The sequence below is a fragment of the Diplodia corticola genome (genome assembly GCF_001883845.1).
Source record: "Diplodia corticola strain CBS 112549 chromosome Unknown scaffold18, whole genome shotgun sequence".
Classification (NCBI taxonomy): Eukaryota; Fungi; Ascomycota; class Dothideomycetes; order Botryosphaeriales; family Botryosphaeriaceae; genus Diplodia; species Diplodia corticola.
This window is the reverse complement of record NW_017971497.1, coordinates 252,299-274,369: the sequence shown is the minus strand read 5'-3', so window position 1 is coordinate 274,369 and position 22,071 is coordinate 252,299. Positions and strand designations below refer to the sequence as shown.

The following is a 22,071-nucleotide window of genomic DNA, read 5'->3' as shown; positions in this document are numbered from 1 at the left end:
TCACACCAGCATCAATGTGGCTTGTCCTTGATTTTGCAGCAAAGCCCACCAGTAATATCCAGAAACCCAATCCTACTCCAACTTCTGATCAAATGCAACTTCAACCCTTCAGAGCTTTTCGATCAAGAACAGCGCGCTCGGCTCAACCAAGTGACCATGGAAGCCTGGAACAGCGCATCAACGTGCCATCGAAAACGTGGAGAAGAGAAAACTTACGCTCCATGGACCTGGCCCTCAGCTCTCTTAGGTGGGGTGTGCAGATGTTGACCCCCAGTCTGGTCTGACAGCGCATGCAGCCTTGGATCACACACCACTCCTCGCCTCTGCACCTACTACCGCAGATCGTGCATAGGACGTAGCCGCAATCTTCACAGATGTTTTCCACTCCCATCTTCTCGCAGCATCCCCACATTTGGTCGTCCGAGGATTCGTGTGTCGGGCGCCAGCACTTGAGGTCAGACTTCGTTGTGTATGTCTTCTTGCGCACGCGCACGTGCTGGAGTTGGAAGGCGGGGTGGGTCCTGATATCTGGCTTGGGCAGCGCGCGCGCGCGCAGAGCCAGGATGCGGGCTTTCTCGCGAACCGCCGGCGGAGTCTGGGGAGACCGTTTCGACTGCGGGCTCTGTTGCTGCGGGCTCCTTTGCTGTGGACTCTGCTGCTGTGGGCTCTGCGGCGGCGGGCTCTGTGGCGGCAGGCTCTGCAACGAGCTTTGCCGCGGGGTGAGCACCTGCGTCTGCGGCTGACAGCTCGGATCTGATGCGTTGTTCTCAATGCCGTGCGACTCAGCGGCTGGAGGAAACTGCTGGGTCGGATCGGACGAGGTGTACTTGACGTGCGACTCGGTAGGTGTAATAGGCTCCGGCTCCTCCTTCAAGCTTGGCTTTGTAGACTTCCTACCCGAGAAGTCTTTCGTGATCTTTTGCTTCCAGTCCTGGAACTCGGAGAGCCTTTTCTCCATGTAGCTGTCGTTGGAAGTCTGAGTGGATGAACGCGGGCGCAAGGACGTGTGGCTCTGAGGCAGTTCGCTCGATGGTGGTGACGAGCTCTGCTGCTGCGACGGTACTTGCTTCGGTATCGAGGCCTTCGCCTTCGCCGCCCATGCGCGTGCGAAGGTGATGCCCAGGCCGTCCATGTTGAGTGACTTCGTGAACGTCACGGTCCTCGGGTTGGACGCTTGGGGGGGCTTGTTGCGTTGGGTGTAGAGTTTTGGTCGTGGTTGAAGGTAGTGTCGCGAAATAAAGGGTTTGTCGCTGAAGGAGTGCCTGCCCTGGTTACGGGAACGGCAGGTGCACACTGACAGGCATTCACTCTATGGTTTGCCATTTCGAGGCATTGGAATTCGGCACTTGCCTGCAGGATGCCATTCCTGTGTACAGCACGCGCCCACCCCTACCTCTATTCGAAACCGGCCCACAGATCGTGTAGAGCAGGATAAAATGTCAAATCCACGAATGATCCTGACACTCGTGTTGCCGATGCCAATTCTTGGAGCGGTTGCGCCTCATAGTCCATCCGAACCCAGCGCACAGCGTTTCCAGCGCTTGAGAAACTACAAGAACTTGATACGGCGATTAGGTACCATTGAAAGTTTTCACTCTTGGCTGCACTGTTGATCTCGGACCAAGCTCTATAACCAGAGCACAGGCATTATCTTTGCCAATGAAATGATTCTTGATTGTGCCAACGGTCACACTGGCTCGTAGCTCTTGAGCGAAGTACCTGACCTCCTTCATTGGCAAATAATGCCTTCATCTATCGAACAGCAGCGTGAATCCACTGCAAGGGAATCTCGGTCAAGCGAAGCATACCCGTAACGCCGTATGTAGCCTACCGGGAAATGGGTGTGTCTATAGTCAACCGTTATCCATCACTCATCAACATCGGTAACGCCGCTTCCGCCAGCCTAATGTACGCGGGCCGCTCATGTATTTGCCAACATTTAGTCTGCGCCGTGCTCTGCTGGTCTTCGCTCTCATTGCGACGGCTTGGCATAGGTCTGAGTCCACTCGCGAGCGGTGGCAATGGCAGCGTTCTGGTCCTCCTTCCAGCGCTGGGCAACGTCGTTGGCAAGCGGATCGTCAGGGTTAGGGGCACCAAGCAGAGCCTGGATGGAGAGGAGGATGGTGCGGATCTGAAGAGCCGGAGACCAGTTGCCTGGAGCCGAGTTAGCGCTGTGGCGATGGAGTAACAGCAGGCAGGGAGGCACGACTCACTCTTCAGGACATCAAGGCAAATGCGGCCCAGCTTGTCGATGTTGGGGTGGTAAATCTTGGTCAAGAAGCGCACCTTCGGCGGAGTCATGGGGTAGTCGTCAGGAAGGAACAGCTCGAGCTTGAAGACGCCGCCTGGTGGGCACGCGGTTAGCTTAGAATTCCCCCCCGGAATGGATGCATCCCGGCGCTCAGCGTTAGTCGTCCAAAGCTCGGGTGGTGAACCCGGGTACTCTGCGCATGTGCTTATCGCCTTGCTGAAGAGGGCTGGAGACGTACCTTCGTAAGGCGACTGCGAAGGACCGTGGACGGTCACGTCGAAGTAGCGGAGGTTGTCCTCGTGCGGGACAGCGCTGATGCCGGGGACCCTGTTTTTCGCGTAGCTCAGTACCGCGCGTGCAGCAAATCCTTTCCGAAGCACTTACGGCTCGGCCATCAGACGCTCCGTCTCCTTCACAATACGCTTGGGGAGCGCCATGGCAAACGATCAGATCGCGGCGGGTATGGTTGTGGTGCGGCGGCGGCGGCGGCGGACGGGAGTTCGAGGGGCGTTGGGAGCGCTGCAACAAGCGTCGCGTGGTGGCGGGGTGAACAGCGCAGGAAAAGTGCGGGTGCGCGTGGAGGGCGAGGCCTTGGGAGGGGCTCTTGGGCGTTTGCTGCTCTTTGGCAGGGCTGCCGCTCGTCATCACCCAACACCCCACGTCCACCGCGCTCGGCACTTCCCGCCTCTTGCATCACCCGCACGCCAAAGAACTGCCCTCCCCAGATCGCGCCCGCCGCCGGTTGCGCATCTCCCGTCCTCCGCACCCACCTCGCGTTCCCCTATGCCGCAGCCCGCTGCGCTGCCTCAATTGGGCGTGGCACCGCGCCATGCACCCGCACGGTGATAGCTCGCCCTTCGACAGCCCTACCTTCGGTCGCGATGCATCCATCCGCGTCGACGAGCCCGTTGGCTCTGCCTCCATTTCGCCCAGCAGCCGCGACATCGTGCTCGCGTCGCGGGAAGGGCTGCACATCATAGACCTTGACAACCCCTACTCGCCGCCCCGTCACCTCGCCCACCGCACCCTGTGGGAGGTTGCCGACGTGCAATGGTCGCCCTTCGCGAGCCACGACGGTCTGGTCGCCAGCACGTCGAACCAGAAAGCCCTGATCTGGGACCTGAACCATGCCAATCAGCCACCGCTGACCCTTCATGCTCATGCGCGTGCCATTACCGACATCAATCTCTCCGCACATCACCCGGACATCCTCGCGACCTGTGCTGTCGATACCTTTGTGCATAAGTGGGATTTGCGCGCTCCCGACAGGCCTGTGTTCTCGTATGCGCAATGGGATGGAGGCGCCGCGCAGGTCAAGTGGAACAGGCAGGATCCTCATATCCTGGCCTCTGCCCATGACAAGTTGCTCTGCATCTGGGACGAGCGCAAAGGTGTGGAACCTCTCCGCACCATTGAGGCCCACAAGAGTAAGATTTATGGTGTCGATTGGAACCGCATGCACCAAAGCGGCGTTCTGACCTGCTCACTGGATGGCTCCATCAAGTTCTGGGATTATACTCTCGAGGAAGACGAGATGCTGGAGCGTGTCATCAGGACGCCCTTTGGCGTGTGGCGAGCGAGGCACACTCCCTTTGGATGGGGTGCGCTCGCCATGCCCCAACGAGGCGACTTCGATTTGCACCTCTACGACCGGAGGTCGCATGACGGCGTCAAACTGGATTCCAGAGTCAGCCCAGCCCACACGTTCAAGGGCCACAATGGTCAAGTTAAGGAGTTCCTATGGAGAACGCGTGGCGATGTTACGGATGATTGCTACGACCATCGTGAATTTCAACTTGTATCATGGGGCAGTGATCGCCAGCTGAATTTGTATCGCATCGACTCATCTATCCTCGGCTCGGTTGGATACAAGAAGGGTGAGAAGACGCGCCAGAAGCTGTTCATGACGCGGCAAGGTGCTCTGTACAAGACTTTCCACGACGAAGCCCCTGTCTCAACTCCACAGACGAAATTGGCCGATCAGCAGGCTCATCCTTTTACTGCGCCCAGCCAGCTCAGTGCTCTCTTCCAGTCTGCCGGCATGAGCAAGCCCAGCCTACCGTATGCTCAAACGGCCTTCCAAGGACCTGGTGCTAGCGCTCGAGACCGTGGTTTAACGTCCATGCAAGCCCGCGGTTTGACGACTATGCAGGCTCGCACTCGTGAGAAGAAGACTGTGGACAAGCTCACCTGGATGCAGGGAGTCAAGATTGGCGGACGTGACGGTCAATTCAATCGTCATGGCTCCAGGCCTGATGTATTCTCACCGGATCAGCAGCTGCTGTGGGATTCACCCGAGAGTCTTGGAGACGAAATCACGCACGTGGGCAGCAAGTTCAAGAAAGTCAAATTCGAAGAGGTTGAAATTCCTCGCCGGACTGCAACAGTCACACTGAACGGCCCATGGGGCGAAAACGACACTCCGGTCTTCATGAGAATCAGCATCCGGTTTCCACCAGATTACCCTGTCTCGGCAACCCCTCACTGTAGCATTGAGAAAACAACCTCATACATTTCAGAGGCCACAATCTCCAAACTGGACAGCGAGATCAAAGCGCTCGCTGAAGTATATAAGAACCGCAAGAGAGGGTCTCTGGATGCTATCATCAGCTACCTTCTCGGAGAGCGGGGTCTCGAAGAGAGCATCAGTTGGCTTTCTGATGGTGCTCTCACGGACAGTGTCACGCAGGATGAAGACAGCTCCAGTGACGAAGAAGACGAGGTGGGAGCAGACTTTGCAACACCCGCCATGGAGATGAGCGGCACGGATATCCTTGGGCCCCTCAATGCGAACGCCAACGTTCCTCTTCCGTGCCAATGCGGTGCTGCTTGGTCAAGTGATGGCCGCCTGGTCACCTTCTTTCCACCAAAGCCCGAACCTAAGCCCATGTTCTCAAACCTCGAGGCTTTGCGAAACGATAGTCGCACATACAAGAGCAAGAGAATCTTCGAGATGTTAGGTCAACTGAACAAGGAATCTCCAGACCCTGGCAGGAAGTCCTCTTCAGCCGTCGATAATCCAGATGACAGCGACTCCCAGGGTTCATGGGAAACTTCATCCAGCTCCTCATCCGGCTCACCTGTGCGTGGAGGTCTATCTGGAATAGCACCACCGGTCGCATGGCGCGGTGGCCCGTTGAAGTTCCAGCGGTCTTCGCAGCACTCGAGCGCTGGCTACGACGCGAAGCCTATAACCGCTAAGCCAAAGTCCATCATCGCCATACGCAGTCTTGAGGATCTGCTTCCCGCAAAGAGGGAGCTCGCCGAACGATATGAAGTCTTTGGTGAAGCTGCCGATGTTTGCTCACACAACGCTGAAGTGGCGAGAGACTGCGGCTACGCCGAGCTGGTCGACATCTGGAACCTTATTGGCCTTATCATTGCGGATCAGGTGCCGTTGGAGGTCATGCAGCAAAGCTACCGCCGCGAACCAATTTTAGTGGTGGCAAAAAGGACAGCGGTTCAAATTCGCAAGAAAGACAGCGGTCTTGACCTGAGTTTCGATGAACCCGAGGCTATTGCCAAACCAAAACTGAAGAGCCGTGTCAAGTGGGGCCATCATCCATTTGGCAAGGTGCTGGTGCAGCGTCTTTTTGAACACTTTGAGAGGCTCGCCGACAGCCAGATGCTGGCTATGCTTTCGTGCATGTTCCACGAGCCAGCAGCGAGTGAGGGCGTAACTACTGGTATGATGATGCGCAATCCACATGCAGACCTGCATCTCTCCATGAGGACACCTGCGTTTTCTCTGGACTATTTTCCCTCCAAAGAGGTTGCTGCGAGCTTGTTCAAACCAAAGTTCTCCTTCACGGATCAATACGACAACGGCCACTTCCATCCGAACATAGGCCACGATGCAGGATTGTCTAAATACGACAAGCGACTGAATACTTTTGGTTCTGCAGGGTCTTCAAACGGTCCATGGGGAGGCGATTTGCCCAGCGGGCCCACGACGCCCTACTCGACCGGAGACACGCCGCCTCCTACACTCTCACGTTCTAGTACCTTTCGCTCTGCATCTAGCGCCTACGCAAGCTTAGCGTCATCGCCCGAGCGCAGTAAGCGCAGTGGCACACCATTCACTAGTGCCTTGACATCCTTCTCACGGCCCTTTCAAACCGCAAACAACTCACCTCCAGCTCGCCAACGGACTCGAACCTTTGAGGGAGACCTCTCTACTTCTGCACCGGAAAAGAGCAGCGTAACCTGGGGCCCGAATACGGTATATGGAGGCGCCTCCACCGGCTCCAACTCTTCTTCTGTACAGCGCTCTAATAGTAGCAAACGTAACCGCGCGACTACACAGACAGCAAACGAACAGCAACGATTTGTTTCTTTTGATAGCATCGATGAGACCACTGACGAACCTGATTTCGACGACGACGATGACTTCTACCCTAACTTCGAGGATGATAAAACGGATATTGCACCAACTGATCGCAACTCTGATGGCAGCATGGTCCAAGTCACACTCAAAAATCAGGACCAGTTTGATGACGATGGCTATCTGTCAGTTCCGTTGTTGGATCAGGAACATGCTTGGATGTACGCTGCTTATCGCGCAAGCTATGCCAACAACCAACTGGCTGGATGGGGACTGCAGGTCAAACGGAGCGAGGTCCTGAAGTACAACGGTCTGACAAGCTATTGGGCCAAAGATGAGGTTCACGACGCACACGAAGAGGATTTGGCTGTAGGCCGTAGCCAGGAAAGCAATGGTACAAGGGTAAGTTTTCTCGCCTCCACACTCTCACTCATTCGACGTACCCACTCCCATTCCCCTAACAATGATTTTCTTGGATGCGCCTCTTGTCTAATCACCTAGAAAAACTCAACAGTCCTCGACCATAATCCCTGACGACCTCGTACTCTGCCCGCTGCCCCTGCCACCGTTTTCCGGCCCTCCCACAAGCAGCACGACCCCCTACAGTTCCGTCACCCACACCCGCACGCAAACTCCGGACCCCTCCCACCTCTTCCAGCTCGCCGGTGGCAGTGGCGGTGGCGATAACAACTACAACAACACGGCAAGCAACCAACAACATGCCCCAACCAACAGCCATCACCATTACCACCTCCCCAACCCCTTCGCACACCACCACCCCTCTTCCTCCTCCGTCGCCGTGCACCACTACCCATCCACCACACCGCTCCCCACGCGCCCTCCCTCCACCAAATCCAACTGGTCCGCCTCGCCGCCGTCGCACGACAAACAACCAAACGACCACGACGGCGTCGGCGTCGGCGTCGGCACGTGGTCTTCGACCACCACCACCACCACAACAACAACAACAACAACAACAGCATCAGCCTCAGGCTTCGGCACAGCAACATCAACCACAGCGGACCTCAACGGCGTTGCCAATGCCGTCGCCGGAGCCGCTGCTGGCACCACATCATCACCATCAGCATTGGAGGGAGGCGGACCCCCTCATTGCGGGGCAAGGACGTGCATGGTGTGCTGGCTGCAGCTCGACGGCCTGTATCGCACGTGCGCCGAGTGCGGGCACGCGGTGCATGCCGAGTGTGGCGGTGAGGCGGCTGATGGTAAGGGGGGGCGCCGTCGCGGCGGCGGCGGGGGGTTGCTGGGAGATGGTGGTGGTGGGTTTGGTGGGGTGTGTTGGCATTGTGGTGGGTGAGTGAGTGAGTGAGTGAGTGGGTTTGGTGCAATTTCTTGTGGGGAGGAGGATGATGGTGATGATGATGAGGGAGAAGAGAGGATTAGGAGCGGTCGGAGGCGGCGGCGGATGATGAGGTGGATGGAGGTAGCGAGAAAGAGGGGGCGGGAACGCAATCGGAGTGAGGGGGGATGAAAAGTATTCACTTCTTTTCTTCGTTGTTTCATTATTATTATTATTCTTTGGAAACGTTGTACGTGAAAAGTTGGGGGTTTGTTTGAAGGATGGGGCTCTGTTGGAATAATTCTGCTCCATGGCTGCTTTCTTATAGACGTGCCGTAATTGGCTGCCGAGACTACGATTTTCTGTTGATAAGAATAGATACCATCATGGCTTGTTCCTTTGATCTTTTTCTCGCGCATCTCACCAAGTGGTCTTTCGTTGTTGCCGTTGGTTATTTGTAACGGGGCAGCAGGAAAGCGATAAGACGTCTTCTTGTGTTGGTATTGTGGCAGGGTGGATTACTGACTTTCGGATCGGGCGGGTGTGTACGGGGATGGTGGCGTCTAAGCAGCGCATCTACTGCTTTGCTTGTGGAGCCATCGGTGATTAGTTTCAGGTAGAACGACCGATGGTAATGCTTAGATGTACAGAAGGCGAAGCGCTTTTTCGACTATCAGTACAGATTACGGACATGATGTCTGAGTCAGAGCGTTTGTACTGGGGTGTTGTGTTCAAGATATCTTCGGAGTTATTGTTCGGGCATTCGTACGCTGGTGAGATACGACGCGTCTGTTAAACGCATTCACTCGAGACATCAGGTCACGCTCTCTTCTGGACCACTTGACTGAGAGGCACGCAACGGGCATGAATTGACTAGCCGTGCAAGTGACACGCAAGGAACCAACGCGCAAAAGCAAAGCCGACTAGAGCAGGTTACGCCATTGATATGCATCCTTCGTTCCAAAGCGAAAAAGATTCCGTGAAACACGATCTCGTTCAAGTCCTTGAACGGGGATTATCTCAAGATGTTGCCACCCCGGAGAAATCCCGTTCTCTATGGCGAGAGCGTGCCGTTAATCTTCCCAGTTCTGGTCCAGAGTCATATGGATGTTGTTTTCGGTTTGTCGGAGGAGATAATCCCATTTGAGTGCGAAAGAGCAGATCGTATAGTTCGGCCCGTTCGATTGAATCCTTTTTTTGATCGTAAACCGCAGAAAACCAAACCGTTCCCATTCAGAGCTCCTCCATTATCCCAGAAGTCGCTCCATCATGCCGCCACGGCGAGGGTGTCGGTTGGGTTGTTTACGAAGTGGGGTTGGGGTTCATCTGCCTCTTGTTAGGATCGGGGGGAGGTTTCTTGTTGGGGTTTCGGCGTGGCGAAACTCACCTTCCTCTTGCCACCGGTCATGGTGACGTTGACGAAGCGGCGAGTGTACTTTATCCTCTTGAGGGCACGGCCCTTAGGGTTCTTCTTCTTCTCCTGGGGCTCGACCTGTTGTATGCAAACTTGATCAGCATCCAGTCGTTCTGGTGTCTCCATGGTCCAATCCGCTGCGCATCTTCCTGCGTCGCCCGGTGGCGACTCCTTTTCTCCGTCCATCTCCAAGCCTGTCTCGTCGGGTTTTCCGTTTCGGGGCGTGCGGGGTGTATCGTACCTTGGGGGTCTGAGACTTGACCTTTCCGGCACGGGCGAGAGAACCGTGAACCTTACCCATGTTGGCGACTGTTGGGTGTTGCTAACGACGTCGGTTGACTACGAGGGAAACGGAGTGGCAAGTCAGCTTTCGGCGCTTGTCGGGGCGTGCGAGCGGATGCAACGGCGTCGCAGCAGTGCACCAGAGTGGCAGCAGCGCTGGGACGATGCGGCGGGCGGACTTACAGATGGGCGCGTTGGCGTAGTCGTCGGTGAGTGGTGTCGTCGTTGGCGGGCGTGAGGTCGAAATTGGCGCTGTGGATGAGGAGCGCTCGCTTACTCGGCAAAACAGCGGCGCTACGCCCAATGTGGCAGCCACGGCAGCCTGGGGAAGCGGCCACGCATTTGTCTGGCTGACGGTCACACCTGGTAACCTTGAGTGGCCTTTGGCTAGGCTTATCGGATATTAAGACAAGGCGCGCGCCCTCGTTGTGTGGCTGTCAAGACCGGCTTTCCTCAACATCATTCGCATTTCGCCTGCAATTTTCCATGGTCGCTCCGCCCAGCATGCGCGGATCATGTGCGCATGCCGCTTGACCCAATCTTAGCTCCGTTATCGCCAGTTATCTGATCGGTCACATCACCGATCATGCGCGAGCTCCCGCCGGGCTACCTCTGACACAGCTCCTCCAACCCCTCAGCTCCTACAGCTCCATTCCCACCTTCCACTACTGAGCAGCTCATAGCAACCTCTCACCATGCATCTGATCCGCGCAGTTGCCGCCTCGCTCTTCGCCGGCCTCGCCAGCGCCTCGCTCGTCCCCGCACCACAGCACATCTTCGTGAATCCTGAAGACGGAGATGCCTCCAGCTACCGCATCCCGACCGTCCACGAGTCGGCCGTCATGGCCCGGAGGATCCTGCACCTAAGCGGGCTCGGCACACTGTCGACTGTCTTCCCAAGCAACGAGAAGCAGCAGCACCAAGACCCAAGCACTGCGGAGAACCGACCGTCCGACGTGGGCGGCACGCCGATCGGGCTCATCGACTACATCGCCGACTGCGAGCACGCCACGGGCAACCCGACCGTCCTAGCCATCGGCATCGCGACGAGCTTCAAGAACGTCGCCGCCGGGTCCAACATCTCGCTGGGGCTCAACTGGGTCCCGCCCAAGGGCCAGGTCCACTCGCCCGCCAGCCTGCCGCGCTTCTCGCTGCAGGGCTACCTCGAGGACCTCGGCCCCGAGGACATCGTCAAGCATGCAATCCCCGCCTGCTTCGCCAAGTACCACCCTGATGCCGTGGCGTGGTATCCTGGAAACCCGATTCATTCGAGTCGTTGGGTCAGGTTTGTCGTGCAGGAGGTCTACTGGATTGGCGGGTTCGGTGATAGGGCCTACATTGGCTGGATCCCCGTCGAGGAGTGGCAGAGCGTGACCAGGCAGGAAGTGCGGGACTGCGTGCTGCCCGGCGAGGAGAAGAGGAGTGCCTGGAGGGAGTGGCTGGGGCTTGGAAGTGGCTGGGAGCTCTAAGAGCGCCGGCGAAACTTATGTGTTGATGAGGTATGAGTGATGGTTTGGAATGAGTTGTGGCGAGGCGGAACCGTCTTTGGCCTATTGACGGTAATGACGGTGTACAGATGTCGTTCCTTGACTATGGCAGTTGGAGTTTGATCGAATTGCTTGCGGACTCATCTACACCCTGAGTTCAATGCTGTCTCTTAACTCTCCTTCTCTTTCAAAATTGACTGGTTTGTTTGGGACGTTTGAGCTTTATGGGCTATAGGTCAATTATGCAACCAGTAGATCTAAGTGAATAACAATACAGGTATGAAACTGCTTCTAGATCCCATACGTCACCCAAAGCAGTAGCTCCAGGTATATTATCGACATATAGATATTTTAACAGTGAAATATCTAACGGAGGTCTACGTTGAGTGGCCGATAGATGGACCGTAGATAAACATGGACACGGTAAACTGTAGCTTTTAATTAAGCCCACACCCGTCTCTTTCACAAGAATATTATTCCATCGTATCTACGTCGATGTCTTAGACATTGGTTTCAACTACACGGGTAAGTCTTGGAAGCAGCCAGCTTCGTCCGATTTCAGATTATACTACCCGCTAAGGAAGAAGGGAGTGTTCTCAGCGGAGCTCAGAGGGCTGAAATCTTCTGTTGTATGTTGCGAAGACTACATTGACGCGGCTAGGGCACGCTAACCGTATTAGGAAGAGAAGCAGATAGCGGGGGCATCGCCAACATTCATCGTGTTTTTCGGAAGACACGGAAAGCTCCTACAACTAGCGTATCGTGTTTCTTGGGAGATACTTACTAAGTATGTATACAAATTCTGACCGACGCTGGAAGTTAATGTTATCAAAGTCACCGCTCCGGCAACTTTTCAATCGAACAAATCTCTTTTCGAGGAGTAAAGTTGAAGCAAACGGGTACATTGAGACTTCAACGTGCGGGAAACATATTCTGGCATTCTGGACCGCTATTATGCTCATGAATACCACTGTGTCTTGTCAACGAATCACCCATCTTTGAAGTGTGCAAGAGAAGGATGTAAGCAACAAGAAGCAATCAGCTGACGATGCTATCCTGTGTGGATCTTAAGAGGCACCGCACCGACTTTGCAAGGATGACTCGCGAGGACGTAGAAGAGGAATGGGCGAAGGCTCCCAGTCGTTAAAGTTGCCCGTCTACAGTATAGCGGAATGGGGCCACAACCCTTTAGCTGGAGTCGTCTAAGGCCACTTTGAGGATGGCTTCACACGTAGAACAACCAGACAAAGTAGTCATAAATAGAGCATAGCTATACGTAAGTCCCGGGATCCTGCACAAAGATGTCTGCACAAACTTGAGTGAAGTAGATCGACGCACTAAGCCAGCCTAGTTCCAGAATCCTTCGGGCAGTCGATCATCTCGCTTCCCACAACCTCACGTCAATCCACAGCCACAACCCACTTAGTATTCAGCTGATCGCCAGACAAAACCGACGAGCGGTCCCTATTTCTCTGCGACGCCGGCCGAAGCACGCGAGAGAAAATCAAAACGCACCAACAAAAGCCACAGCCGGCTCACATACCCCTTTGCGGCCCTCCGTCCACGCGCTTGCGAGAAGTCAGTTGCCTATAGCTCCCTTTAGTCAATACAAACCTCCCTTACTCCGATGCCCTTTCCCGTCCACCTCGTGCTCATCCTCTTCTGACCCTGTCAATCATCCTTCTCCCTCCCTGTCCACACACACACCACGGTCCCCTCTCGCCCAATCCCCCCCTCCTTTCCACCCTCTCCACCAACATCGAAAAACTCGCCTAAACCCCTTTTCGTCTAACCGCGCCAACCAACCCCCGACGAAACCCCCCCAATCGGGCTTGATCCCGGCCGGATCCTCGCAAGCCATCCCGAAGCGGTCCGCCCCATCCGGGCGTCACCGGCGCCCGCGCGCCCTCCCCCCCTCTGTACATCGTCTTCCCACGTCCATCAATAATCGACCGATCGCCAGGAAATCCCGTCCCCTTTGTCCGGCCCCCCCACCATCATGCGATTCCCACTAGTCCTCAACAAAAACGGGAATAGAGACGCCAAGTGCCTCGGACAATGCTCCGCTACGCTGCCGTCCAATGATGTCCGATTGCGTTAAACCCTGCTAGGTGGGGATGACGTGCGTGCGTGTCTCAGAAGATCGGAGTGAGGACGGATGTTTTTTGTAGAGGACGATGCGGGGCACATGGATGACTGAGAGGGAGGAGCCGCCCCGGTGGACGAGTGAGAAAAAAAGGAAATTGTGTGCGTGAGAAAGAAATGGTTGTTTTTGGAGAAGCCACTGTATACCACCCTGCGAATTTTGCTTTCTGTCTCCTCGCTCTTCTCTCGCAGTGAACAAGGTATGCACAAGGGGCCGAAACGTGTGGGAGGGTAATGGAGCACCCGCAAAACCGTGGTCTGGGAGCGAGAGCCGTAGCTCGTCCGAGCAAGTCACGCAGTTTTCTTTTTTTCCATTCCACCCGCTTACCGCCTTGTATATACACTGGCCGGCCAGTTGGCGATTAGCGAAACGTGCATGAGTGAGGACAGAAGCAAATGAAGCATTCTTGCGGTTCGTCGACCCGTACGGATGGGACATAGATCGGAAGATCAGACAGGGACGACACGGGAAGTGTCGGAGACGAACGAGAGAGAAGGAGTGAGGTGTCTCAACACTCACCGCCTGGTGCTGGAACGCTGAATCGAAAGAAAAAGAAAAGGAACAACAATGCCAGGCTGTACATACGTGTCTCCCTTGTTTGCCCGAGTGGAGTTATATCCGTTAGCGAAAGAAGGCAACGAGCACAACAGTTCGGGATGCGACACGCATGATGGCGCAGAGCTGGTGCACACATGCGCGGTGAGAATGCGGGTCACCGAAAACGGAGCACGAGCTGGGGGGCAGGTTGAGAGAATTTTTGGAATGCTACGGAAGACGGTGTGTTTGAAAGGTAAGCACGATGCGATAGATACATCGAAGACATCATGGAAGGAGCAGAGTAGGTACCGCAAGCGCGGTTCGGCCCTGCAGATCCGCCGCCTCTCCGCATGCCGAGGCCGCTTTTTTCTTTTTTGTCGATTTTGTTTTTTTCCCCCAGGCCATGTGGCGGCTACCGTGCTCGACGCCCACGACATGCAATTAACTGTATCTGAGACGGCCTGTACGACGGCGAGGCGGAAACAAGAGGCAGCATCCACACGGCTTGTTCATGCAAAGACGGGAGCGAGTCGGCTCCATCCGACGCGCTGGATGGACGGCGCATGGAGCCTTCCAGGCTGGCCGGAAGGAGCAACGACAGCCTACCTGAAGAGGGAGGATCCGCCGTGTGGCTTGCGACGCGTGGTGATGTGTGGGGAGGCTAAATTCTAAGCGCGGCAGATAGCCCGCAAGCTCTTCAGCAGCACGCGGAAACAGCGGTGAGGGCGCGTGCAGTCGACGACCGAGTAAGGTCGGCTCGCGACGATACGTGTATATTGTGGAGAGGAACGGGGCAATATGCGTGTGCGAGGTCAGAACAGGTTTGGGCTGGGGTCGGGTGCTGAGGCTGTGGCAGTCAAGTGGCGACGTGCATTTCGGCGATGACGGCGGCTTGACGAAAAGACTGTTGTTGACTCCGTGAGCCCAGTTATCGACCGATAATTCAGGTGCTATAGCCGATCGGCGGAGTGCTCATGTCCATCTCAATGGCTGTACGGGGAGCAGGAGAGCGCGCGCGTCGAGGAAATGAGGTGCTCAATAATGCTGGAGCGGCCGGCAGGGCATCCGCACAGAATGACACGGCGAGACCAGCTGCTGCCAACTGCCGCGAGAGCCGTATATTACCGAAAGAGGTAAGCTACTAGAAACATGGCCCGAACGGGTTAATGCTGGCCGAGCTCGACGTGTCGGCGCCTGGCTCCGCGCCCATCCCACGCCCACCGCGAGCGTCGCGGCGCTTTGACGGCTGTCAAAAGATAGCCTCGCCGTCGCTCGCCCTGCGTGCCTGCCCCCCAAAGCCGTGAGCTAGCGCGCGCTTCCGCGCCGATTTTGCGCAAGACGCGAGACGCACCGACGTGCGGTTAGTGAAGATCAAACCGCCCAAGCCCCGTAGCGCGACAGCTAGAGCAGGAGAGCCGTGTTTGCCCACACCTCGGCGAGCGACGACAAGCCGCGCGAGAGCCCGCCCTTGCTATTTCCGCGGCACCCGGCCATGACCCTGACTCTCGTGTCGCCGGCGCAGTCCGTTTTGGAGCGCGGCGGTGATGGTGATGGGCACGCCTCGTGGCTGGAGAAAACTAAGTCTGGCCCGCCTGTGGGAGATCGCACGGAAGATGTGCTCGGAAAGGGTTAAGAGGGTGCGCGACGCGCGGGAATTGGCAGATCCAGCGCATCACCTCGATGTTTTCTTTTGGCCCACCGGCGGGCGACTTGCTGGCTACCGGCGCGCGGCAGGCTTCCTGCATGCTCCTGCGACGGCTCGCGTCCCTCAGTCCCCTGGCCGCTGGAGCTTGCCGTGCGCGCTGCCTCGCGAGGCCGGGCGGGGGGCAGCGCTCCTCCGTGCCTGGTGCCTGTCCGTCCGACGTCGTTGTCCCTCCCGCCCCCACCGCCGCCGGTCAGAGGATGATGCGCCCATCTCCGCCCGGGTCCCTGGGTGCGAGCCTTGGGGCCACGCAGGGCAGCGCAGGGCGGCGCAGGGCAGCACGACCAGGGGCGCGTGCCATGTTCACCGCCTCGTCAAGCGAGCAGCAGGCCCAGCGGGACGGCGGCGGCTCTTGCTAGGCGGCGAGCTGGCGCGCATCGCGCGTGGGCGGCGTCAATCTTGACCCGAGTCGTTCCCGAACCCGCTTGCCGGCCGGCGGGCCAGCCATTGTGCCTGAGGCACGCACGCGAGGCGGCTTGTTGGGGGGGCAGATTTCAGGGGAGCGCGAGGCCGGGCGGCGGATGATTGCTGGCTTGGGGTTACGTGTCGCGGCGGCGAGCGCGCTGAATCGTGAATCGTGAATCGCCCACCTGTCGTCGAACGGGCCCAGGGTCCAGCAGAGAAGGAGCGGCGAACATTTTTCGGTGGGCGTCGTGCGTCGGCAGCTGCGCGCTGGCGCGTAGCGGAGCGACGACGAGTGGGGAGGCGCCGCTGCAGGCTGTTGATCGCGTGCAAATCACGTATGTCATAGCCAGCGAATCCTCGCCGCGCGGCGGTGAAGAAGGCAGACGATGCAACCACAGCTCCACCGCGTGCTGGCGCCGCTAGCACCGATCCTCTCCCGCCTGCAGATTCCCCAGGTTAGTCGCCCTCGAATGCGCGCAATTAGGTAACACTGCAGAGATACGCGTGCCGGCATCAACGACTTGCTATTCCGAGCTCTACGGGTAAGCGTGCGGCCTATACTACACAATAATAACGATCGGTATATGGTGGAACAACTGGAGAAAAGCTACCCGCGCGTGCCTGATGGCCAAGGACCAGGCAATCCATCTGTAGCAGAGCGATGAGACCCGCCGCGCACCTCTGTTGGCGCATCCGGCGGGATCAATCGGCGGCGCCCAGGGCCCCGTCGATGAAGGGTGGTGGAAAACAGTAGATAAAAACACACTGGGAGGGGGAGGGAATTTAAGAGTAGCTACAACATCGACCGTCTCCGCCGTGGCAACGCCGGGCCAATGCAAAGGGTGTAGAGAAAAACAGAGCGAAAGAATCGAACAGATGAAAAGTGACTACCTCCGCTTGAACGCCCATGCCGAGGAAAATTAAACGCCGGGGGAATGATGCAAGTGGTATAAAGCGTGGATGAGGAAATCGCTCGGTCGAGCAGCCGCCGTGTCGCGTTCGATGAGACCATTACTGTCCTCGCTGCAATTGCCGCGCAGAGCTCTTCCCGCGCTCTGCCGCCCTAAAAGGCTCTGCGAGGGAGGGGGGCACGGGTGTGTTCGCCCCCACGTCGCTGTGATGGAGAAGCTCTCCCACTTTGACTCTGTGGCCTGAAGACTTTCGGCCGTGGACCAATGCCCCTGAAAACACCCGCTTCTATCCCTTTTTTGTTTTGATAACTTTTCGCGCACGTCTCATTCAAAATCCGTCCGTTGCTGTACATGTACAGTTCTTCCCGTGTGCCGCGTGGAATCCTGCCGCGTCGAGAAGAAGTCATCATCGCGATCATGATCATGATCCGTGCACCGACGGCCCGGCCGTGGCATGGCAGCCGCGTTCGTGGCGCTTCATGTTGCTGCGGACGCTGAAGGCCTTGCCACAGCCGGCGTGCGGGCACTTGAACGGCTTCTCGCCCGTGTGGCTGTGGCTGTGGATGCGCAGGCTGCTGGGCCGGGAGAAGGCCTTGTTGCACGTCTGGCAGATGTACCGGTCCTGCGATTGGGGGAATGCGGCCGCGCTCGACGCGCTGATATAGTGGTGGTGTTGCCACGGGTTCGGGTTGCCGGGCGTCGTCACCGGCACCGACACCGGCACCGGCGGCGGGGGAAAGTTCGAGGGCAGCGGGCGCTGGCCGTACATGCCCGGCGAGGTGTAGACCGGGTTTTCCGGGGAGTAGTACGAGCCCACGGAGGCGGCGCCAGGAGAGGAGGCGTAAGGAGAAGCTGCGTATGGCGAGGTCGCGTAAGGAGAGGTCGCGGGCTGCGAAGGCACGGATGGGCGCTGGCGCATGGGAGCAGCGGGGGGCATCTGCTGGCGCTGCTGGTGCGGCTCCATGTTGTTCAGCGATTGGCCCAGGTAGTAGGGCGTCTGCTGCGGGACAGACGATTGCGAAGAGGTGGAGGGAGACTGGTTCCCGTCAATGACGGAGTCCGGCCGCATGGGAGGCGTGGGCGGCAAAGTCATTCTGGGGTGGCTCACGATCGTGGGGGCGAAAGCTTGCTGAGCCTGGTCGGGTCGGTGGTCGGGCGGCAGGACCGGCTGGTGCTGCACCTGCTGGTGGTGGTGGTGCGACGGCGGTTGTTGTTGTTGCTGAGCCTGTGGGACGGCCTGCGGCTGCTGGCTTGGCGACGCCTGCTGTGACTGCGACCCTGGGGAGGTGTTAATTTCGCGTGACTCTCTCTCTCTGTCTCTCTCGGCAGCGAGGCGGCCGGTGCTCGCGACTCGCATGTGCGTGTGCGGCATGGGCGGAAGGGGGCGGTGCTGGGACTCACCAGGCTCTGTGTTGGGGCGCTCGCCGTCGGCGATGCCCAGCAGGCTCGAGATGGACGGGAGCGACGGTTTGTTCGCCAGGTCTTCCACGGGCGGCGAGGGCGGGCTCTGGGGCGCGCCGGGGTAGGGGTGTGCGTGCTTGAAGGCCTGCTGCTGCTGGTACAGCTGGTGGTGGTAGCCGGCGGCGACGTCCTGCGGGTGGTGCTGGACGCGCTGGCTCTGGTACAGGTGGTGCTGGTGTTGCTGGCGGTAGTACTCGTGCGCCTCTTGACGGCTGTCCCTCCCAGTGCCGTGGACCATACTCGACAACTGCATCGCTCACCCTTGGGCGACGATGGAATAAGAGGCGGTGGTGAGGGGACGGAATGGAAGTTTATAGAGCGGCGGTGGACAGCGCGTGTCCAGCAGATGCCGTGTGTCGGTGGGCTACCTGGGCTGAAGCTGCGCGGCTTGGGCCAGGCGGGCATTCAAGTACGTCGACGGGCTGCGGTGACCGTCGCCAACGGGGTGGGTCACTTGTGCTGAGACCAGCGGGACCCTGGCTTGAGCGAAGGGGATCCACCGTTGAAGAGGCGGGCCGTTATTATCTGGAGAGCGCCTGTGCCCACTTCTTCACAACGGTAATGCAGATGATAGTCGTGCTTTGTATCCCATGCGGCAACCAGGCCCTGCCTCGCGCTGCGACTCGGAGCAGCGACAGGGATCCACCAGCCCCGGCCAGGGCCCCCCTGCGTGTCAACGCGCACCCACCATCGCCGGCTATCGAACCGTTCGGGGAATGAGGCGGCCGGGACAGGCCTTGCTGCACTGCAGATCGGCTGCTCTCAGGCCACTACCTCCGGCGAGTCCAGCGTGACGGATAAATTCCTCGGTTGCGCTTGACGGCTCGCCAGGAATGCGTGATGTGCGCCGGGCTGCCCACGATCTTGCGGCAGAGCGGCCAAGTGCTCGAGCTCTGCATGCAAGGGACCTGGTTGGCCGGCTCCCCCACAGTTGCGCCCCGTCCGGTGTAGATTGCGTGTGCGACGCGCTGATGAAGGGAGCGCTGCTCAGGAACGTGAGCGGTCGGAGATGTGCTGCCTCCAGCGCGGGCGGCAGATCGCTACCACATCCGCCGCCGCCGGAACGGCTCCGGGGTCCCGGCTACTGGCACGCTGCCCAGCTGGCCGACTGCAAACGCCAGCAGAAGCCTCACGATGCGAGACGGGCCGAGTGCGAGTGTCAGGTGCAGCGCCTGCCTGCGCTGCGCTGCGTCCTCACCGCAGCACCGCGTGCGATTAGCCAGCGCCAGCGCCAGCGCCAGCGATTAACCGCTCCACCAGCCTGACTAGAGTCCGCTAGCCGGCAGGCGCGCAAGCCGCCGCGGTGAATCGCAGCACGCGGCCTGCTCCGCCTGCACGCCAGCAGCGTAGCTGCACATCCGCCGCGGCGGGAGGGCGAGCCTGTGGCCGTGGCCGTGGCCGTGGCCGTGGCAGTGGCAGTAGCCGTTGGCCCGCCGCGGGCACAGAGTCGTCGCGCTGATCAGCCGCCCGCTTCGCCCATCATCTGCAGCTAACCTTGAAGCCACGTTCGCGGCCTCACCGCGCCAGTGACGCCCTCGCTGCGCACAGCACGCAGCCGAGCTGCTGCGTCAGCCGGCGTTCCAGGTCGCGCTCGCTGCTCGCTTGCGGCGCCGAGTTGCACTGCATGGCGACGCGGAGGTGGGTGGGCAACAATTTAACATACGACCACGCGCCGACACCGATGCAGCGTGCGACACAGCCCTGCTACTCCTGCTGCTAGATCGCATCGACTCGGCTCTGCCGCGCGCGACAATAGCCGGCCGCTTAAAATTTGAAGCTACCTCTGCTCCGCACGCTAGCACTCTCGCCCTGCAATCACAATTCCGCGCCGTGTCCTGTGTCCTGCGCCCCTCTGCATAGCGGAGCATAGCGGGCATCCACCGTCTTATATGCCCATCCAGCCACGGTGGACCCTGATCACCAGTAGGCGAGCGCGCTGTCTCTCGCGCGCCTCCCAATAGCACAGGCTGGCGCCGAGCCTGCGCTGCCGTGGGATCCCCCACTGCCACCCAGACCTCGCTGGCCTCGCTGGCCTCGACGATGCTTGCTGCCCAACGAACCAGGCAGCGCGCTGAGTCGCACCCTCGCCGGGGCTTCTCTAGCTGCATGACGCTGATGACGATGCTAGGCCGCCAGAAGGGCGCATCTCCGGCCGGCCTATATCAGACCCAACAGCGCGCTGCACAGCACCCACCCCGGCGGCACAGCGAAGGATCGCAGTCGACAAGCCATGTCCCAGGGCACCGGGAAATTGACGCTGGAGGGCGCGCGCGATCGACCGCAGCGCTACGCAGGTGAAGGATCAGAATCAGATCATGCCGAGGGGAGAGCAGCTCCGGCCGTCGCCCTCGCGGGGCGCCGCCGACCTCATGCGGACGCTGCTGGCGCAAGATGCTGCACGCGGGGCCCGACAGCTCGTCGCCGTCATCAGCTGCGCCTGCCGCTGGGATCGGAGCGCGTTAGTGCGTGATCCTCCCGGGCGCGAATGGTGGGATGAGGTTGGCGGCGGCCAAGGATGCCTCCCAAGGAGCCAACGCGGGCGGGCGGTAGCACGTCGATCTCAGCACGGATCAGTGGAAGCTTCGCTGGAAGAGGCGTCGAAAATTCTGTCCTACGCCCGCCGGCCGCCCATCCCGGCCGCTCTCCTGAGCATCCCAAGCGGCGCACCGCAGGGCCGCCGCTCTTCATCAAAGGCTCGCGGGGCCATGCATGTACGCTGCCCGGCCACCACGCGAGCAGCCCCCGGGATGCTCCCGTCCACCGGCCAGTGCTGCGTGCTGCGTGCTGCTGCGTGCTGCTGCGTGCTGCTGCTGCTGCCTCGGCGGTGCGCGGCCTCGTACCGCTCTTCGAGAAGGTGTCTAGCGCGTCCGCGTTGATTGGCCCTGACTCGCCAGCCAAACACGCGGGGCCCGGCACCTCACCTCAACTCTCCAGGCCGCTCGTCAACACCGCCCACCTGCATCGCGAGCCCCCACATTGCTTGCTTGTTCGGCGCGTACTACCAGCGCCGCATTGCCCGCCCGGCCGACGCGCCGCTTTTGCTGCTCACGACAGCACCGCCCCGACCAGTCGCGCGCACCGCAGCACGCTGAACCAGCACCCCCAGCCGCCAGCCCCGGCACCCCAGCACCACCGCACGCAGGCCCGCGCCGCCCGCGAGGCCTCCCGGCGCACGCGTGCTGCGCGTTTTGGCGACATTTGCCCGCCGCTGCGTGCAGCGCAAGCGACGCTGCAGCGCTGCACGGAGGCTGGGCGCCGGCCGTCAGCGCCGCCGCGGCGCCGCGGGCGGTGGAGCTGCGACTCGCGATCATCGCGGGCGTCTCGCTTGCTGGCTCGCTGGCTCGCATCACCACACCGCTGCCCGCTGCCCGCCGCCCGCCGTCCTTGGTCCGCCGGCGAGCCTGCCACCTGCCTGCTGCTGCTCTCCCCTTTGGCGCGCGTCTATCTTGGTCCTCGCTTGTCAGGAGGATTTGCAATCGCGCGCCGCCCTCCGACTGCTAGTCATGAATTGGGAGCTACAGCCGGGATGCCCGATCTCCAGCCAGGAATGTCGGCCACCGCTGTCGCCTCTTGCTTGGCGTGCCGGGTGCGGTCTCGTCGACGCCCGCCTCACCACCGCCGCTGCGAATCTCCGCGTCTCCCCCCCTTCCAGCGCTCTGGCGCTGGCAGGCGCATGGCCGTGGCCCGCGGCGAGATCGTGGATGCAGGCGGGAGGCGGCGCGCCAGCAGCTTGCGTCCCGAGCGTCTCCAAACAATGCGTCGCCAATGCGGCGCACGGCTCGTCCGCTGGATGTTCCCCCAGGGCAACGGTTCGGATCAGGGGGCATTTTCTCGGCTGATCTGCACCACACAAG

The 22,071-nt window shown here is 59.4% G+C and overlaps 6 protein-coding genes across 6 annotated transcripts; 2 read left to right on the top strand and 4 right to left on the bottom strand.

The window, feature by feature from the left end:
* Positions 1-108: 108 nt before the first annotated feature.
* BKCO1_1800082 (putative caspase recruitment domain member 6) lies at positions 109-1,132 on the bottom strand (the record flags this gene model as incomplete). The annotated part of the gene is made up of 2 exons (XM_020271863.1): positions 109-164; positions 217-1,132. The coding sequence occupies 2 exons, from the start codon at positions 1,130-1,132 to the stop codon at positions 109-111; spliced, it is 972 nt and encodes a 323-aa protein (XP_020131591.1).
* Positions 1,133-1,972: 840 nt separating this feature from the next.
* BKCO1_1800081 (ubiquitin-conjugating enzyme e2 35) lies at positions 1,973-2,688 on the bottom strand (the record flags this gene model as incomplete). The annotated part of the gene is made up of 4 exons (XM_020271862.1): positions 1,973-2,154; positions 2,214-2,345; positions 2,490-2,578; positions 2,636-2,688. The coding sequence occupies 4 exons, from the start codon at positions 2,686-2,688 to the stop codon at positions 1,973-1,975; spliced, it is 456 nt and encodes a 151-aa protein (XP_020131594.1).
* Positions 2,689-3,080: 392 nt separating this feature from the next.
* BKCO1_1800080 (wd repeat protein) lies at positions 3,081-7,890 on the top strand (the record flags this gene model as incomplete). The annotated part of the gene is made up of 2 exons (XM_020271861.1): positions 3,081-6,977; positions 7,090-7,890. 2 exons carry the CDS (start codon positions 3,081-3,083, stop codon positions 7,888-7,890), a joined length of 4,698 nt encoding a protein of 1,565 aa, XP_020131593.1.
* Positions 7,891-9,174: 1,284 nt separating this feature from the next.
* Positions 9,175-9,587, bottom strand: BKCO1_1800079 (40s ribosomal protein s30; the record flags this gene model as incomplete). Its single annotated transcript, XM_020271859.1, has 3 exons — positions 9,175-9,198; positions 9,260-9,472; positions 9,528-9,587. The coding sequence occupies 3 exons, from the start codon at positions 9,585-9,587 to the stop codon at positions 9,175-9,177; spliced, it is 297 nt and encodes a 98-aa protein (XP_020131537.1).
* A 676-nt stretch (positions 9,588-10,263) lies between these two features.
* On the top strand, positions 10,264-11,037 carry BKCO1_1800078 (fmn-binding split barrel-related protein; the record flags this gene model as incomplete). Its single annotated transcript, XM_020271858.1, has 1 exon — positions 10,264-11,037. One exon carries the CDS (start codon positions 10,264-10,266, stop codon positions 11,035-11,037), a length of 774 nt encoding a protein of 257 aa, XP_020131538.1.
* A 6,140-nt stretch (positions 11,038-17,177) lies between these two features.
* Positions 17,178-18,455, bottom strand: BKCO1_1800077 (zinc finger protein; the record flags this gene model as incomplete). Its single annotated transcript, XM_020271857.1, has 2 exons — positions 17,178-18,034; positions 18,158-18,455. 2 exons carry the CDS (start codon positions 18,453-18,455, stop codon positions 17,178-17,180), a joined length of 1,155 nt encoding a protein of 384 aa, XP_020131533.1.
* Between the last annotated feature and the right edge of the window lie 3,616 nt (positions 18,456-22,071).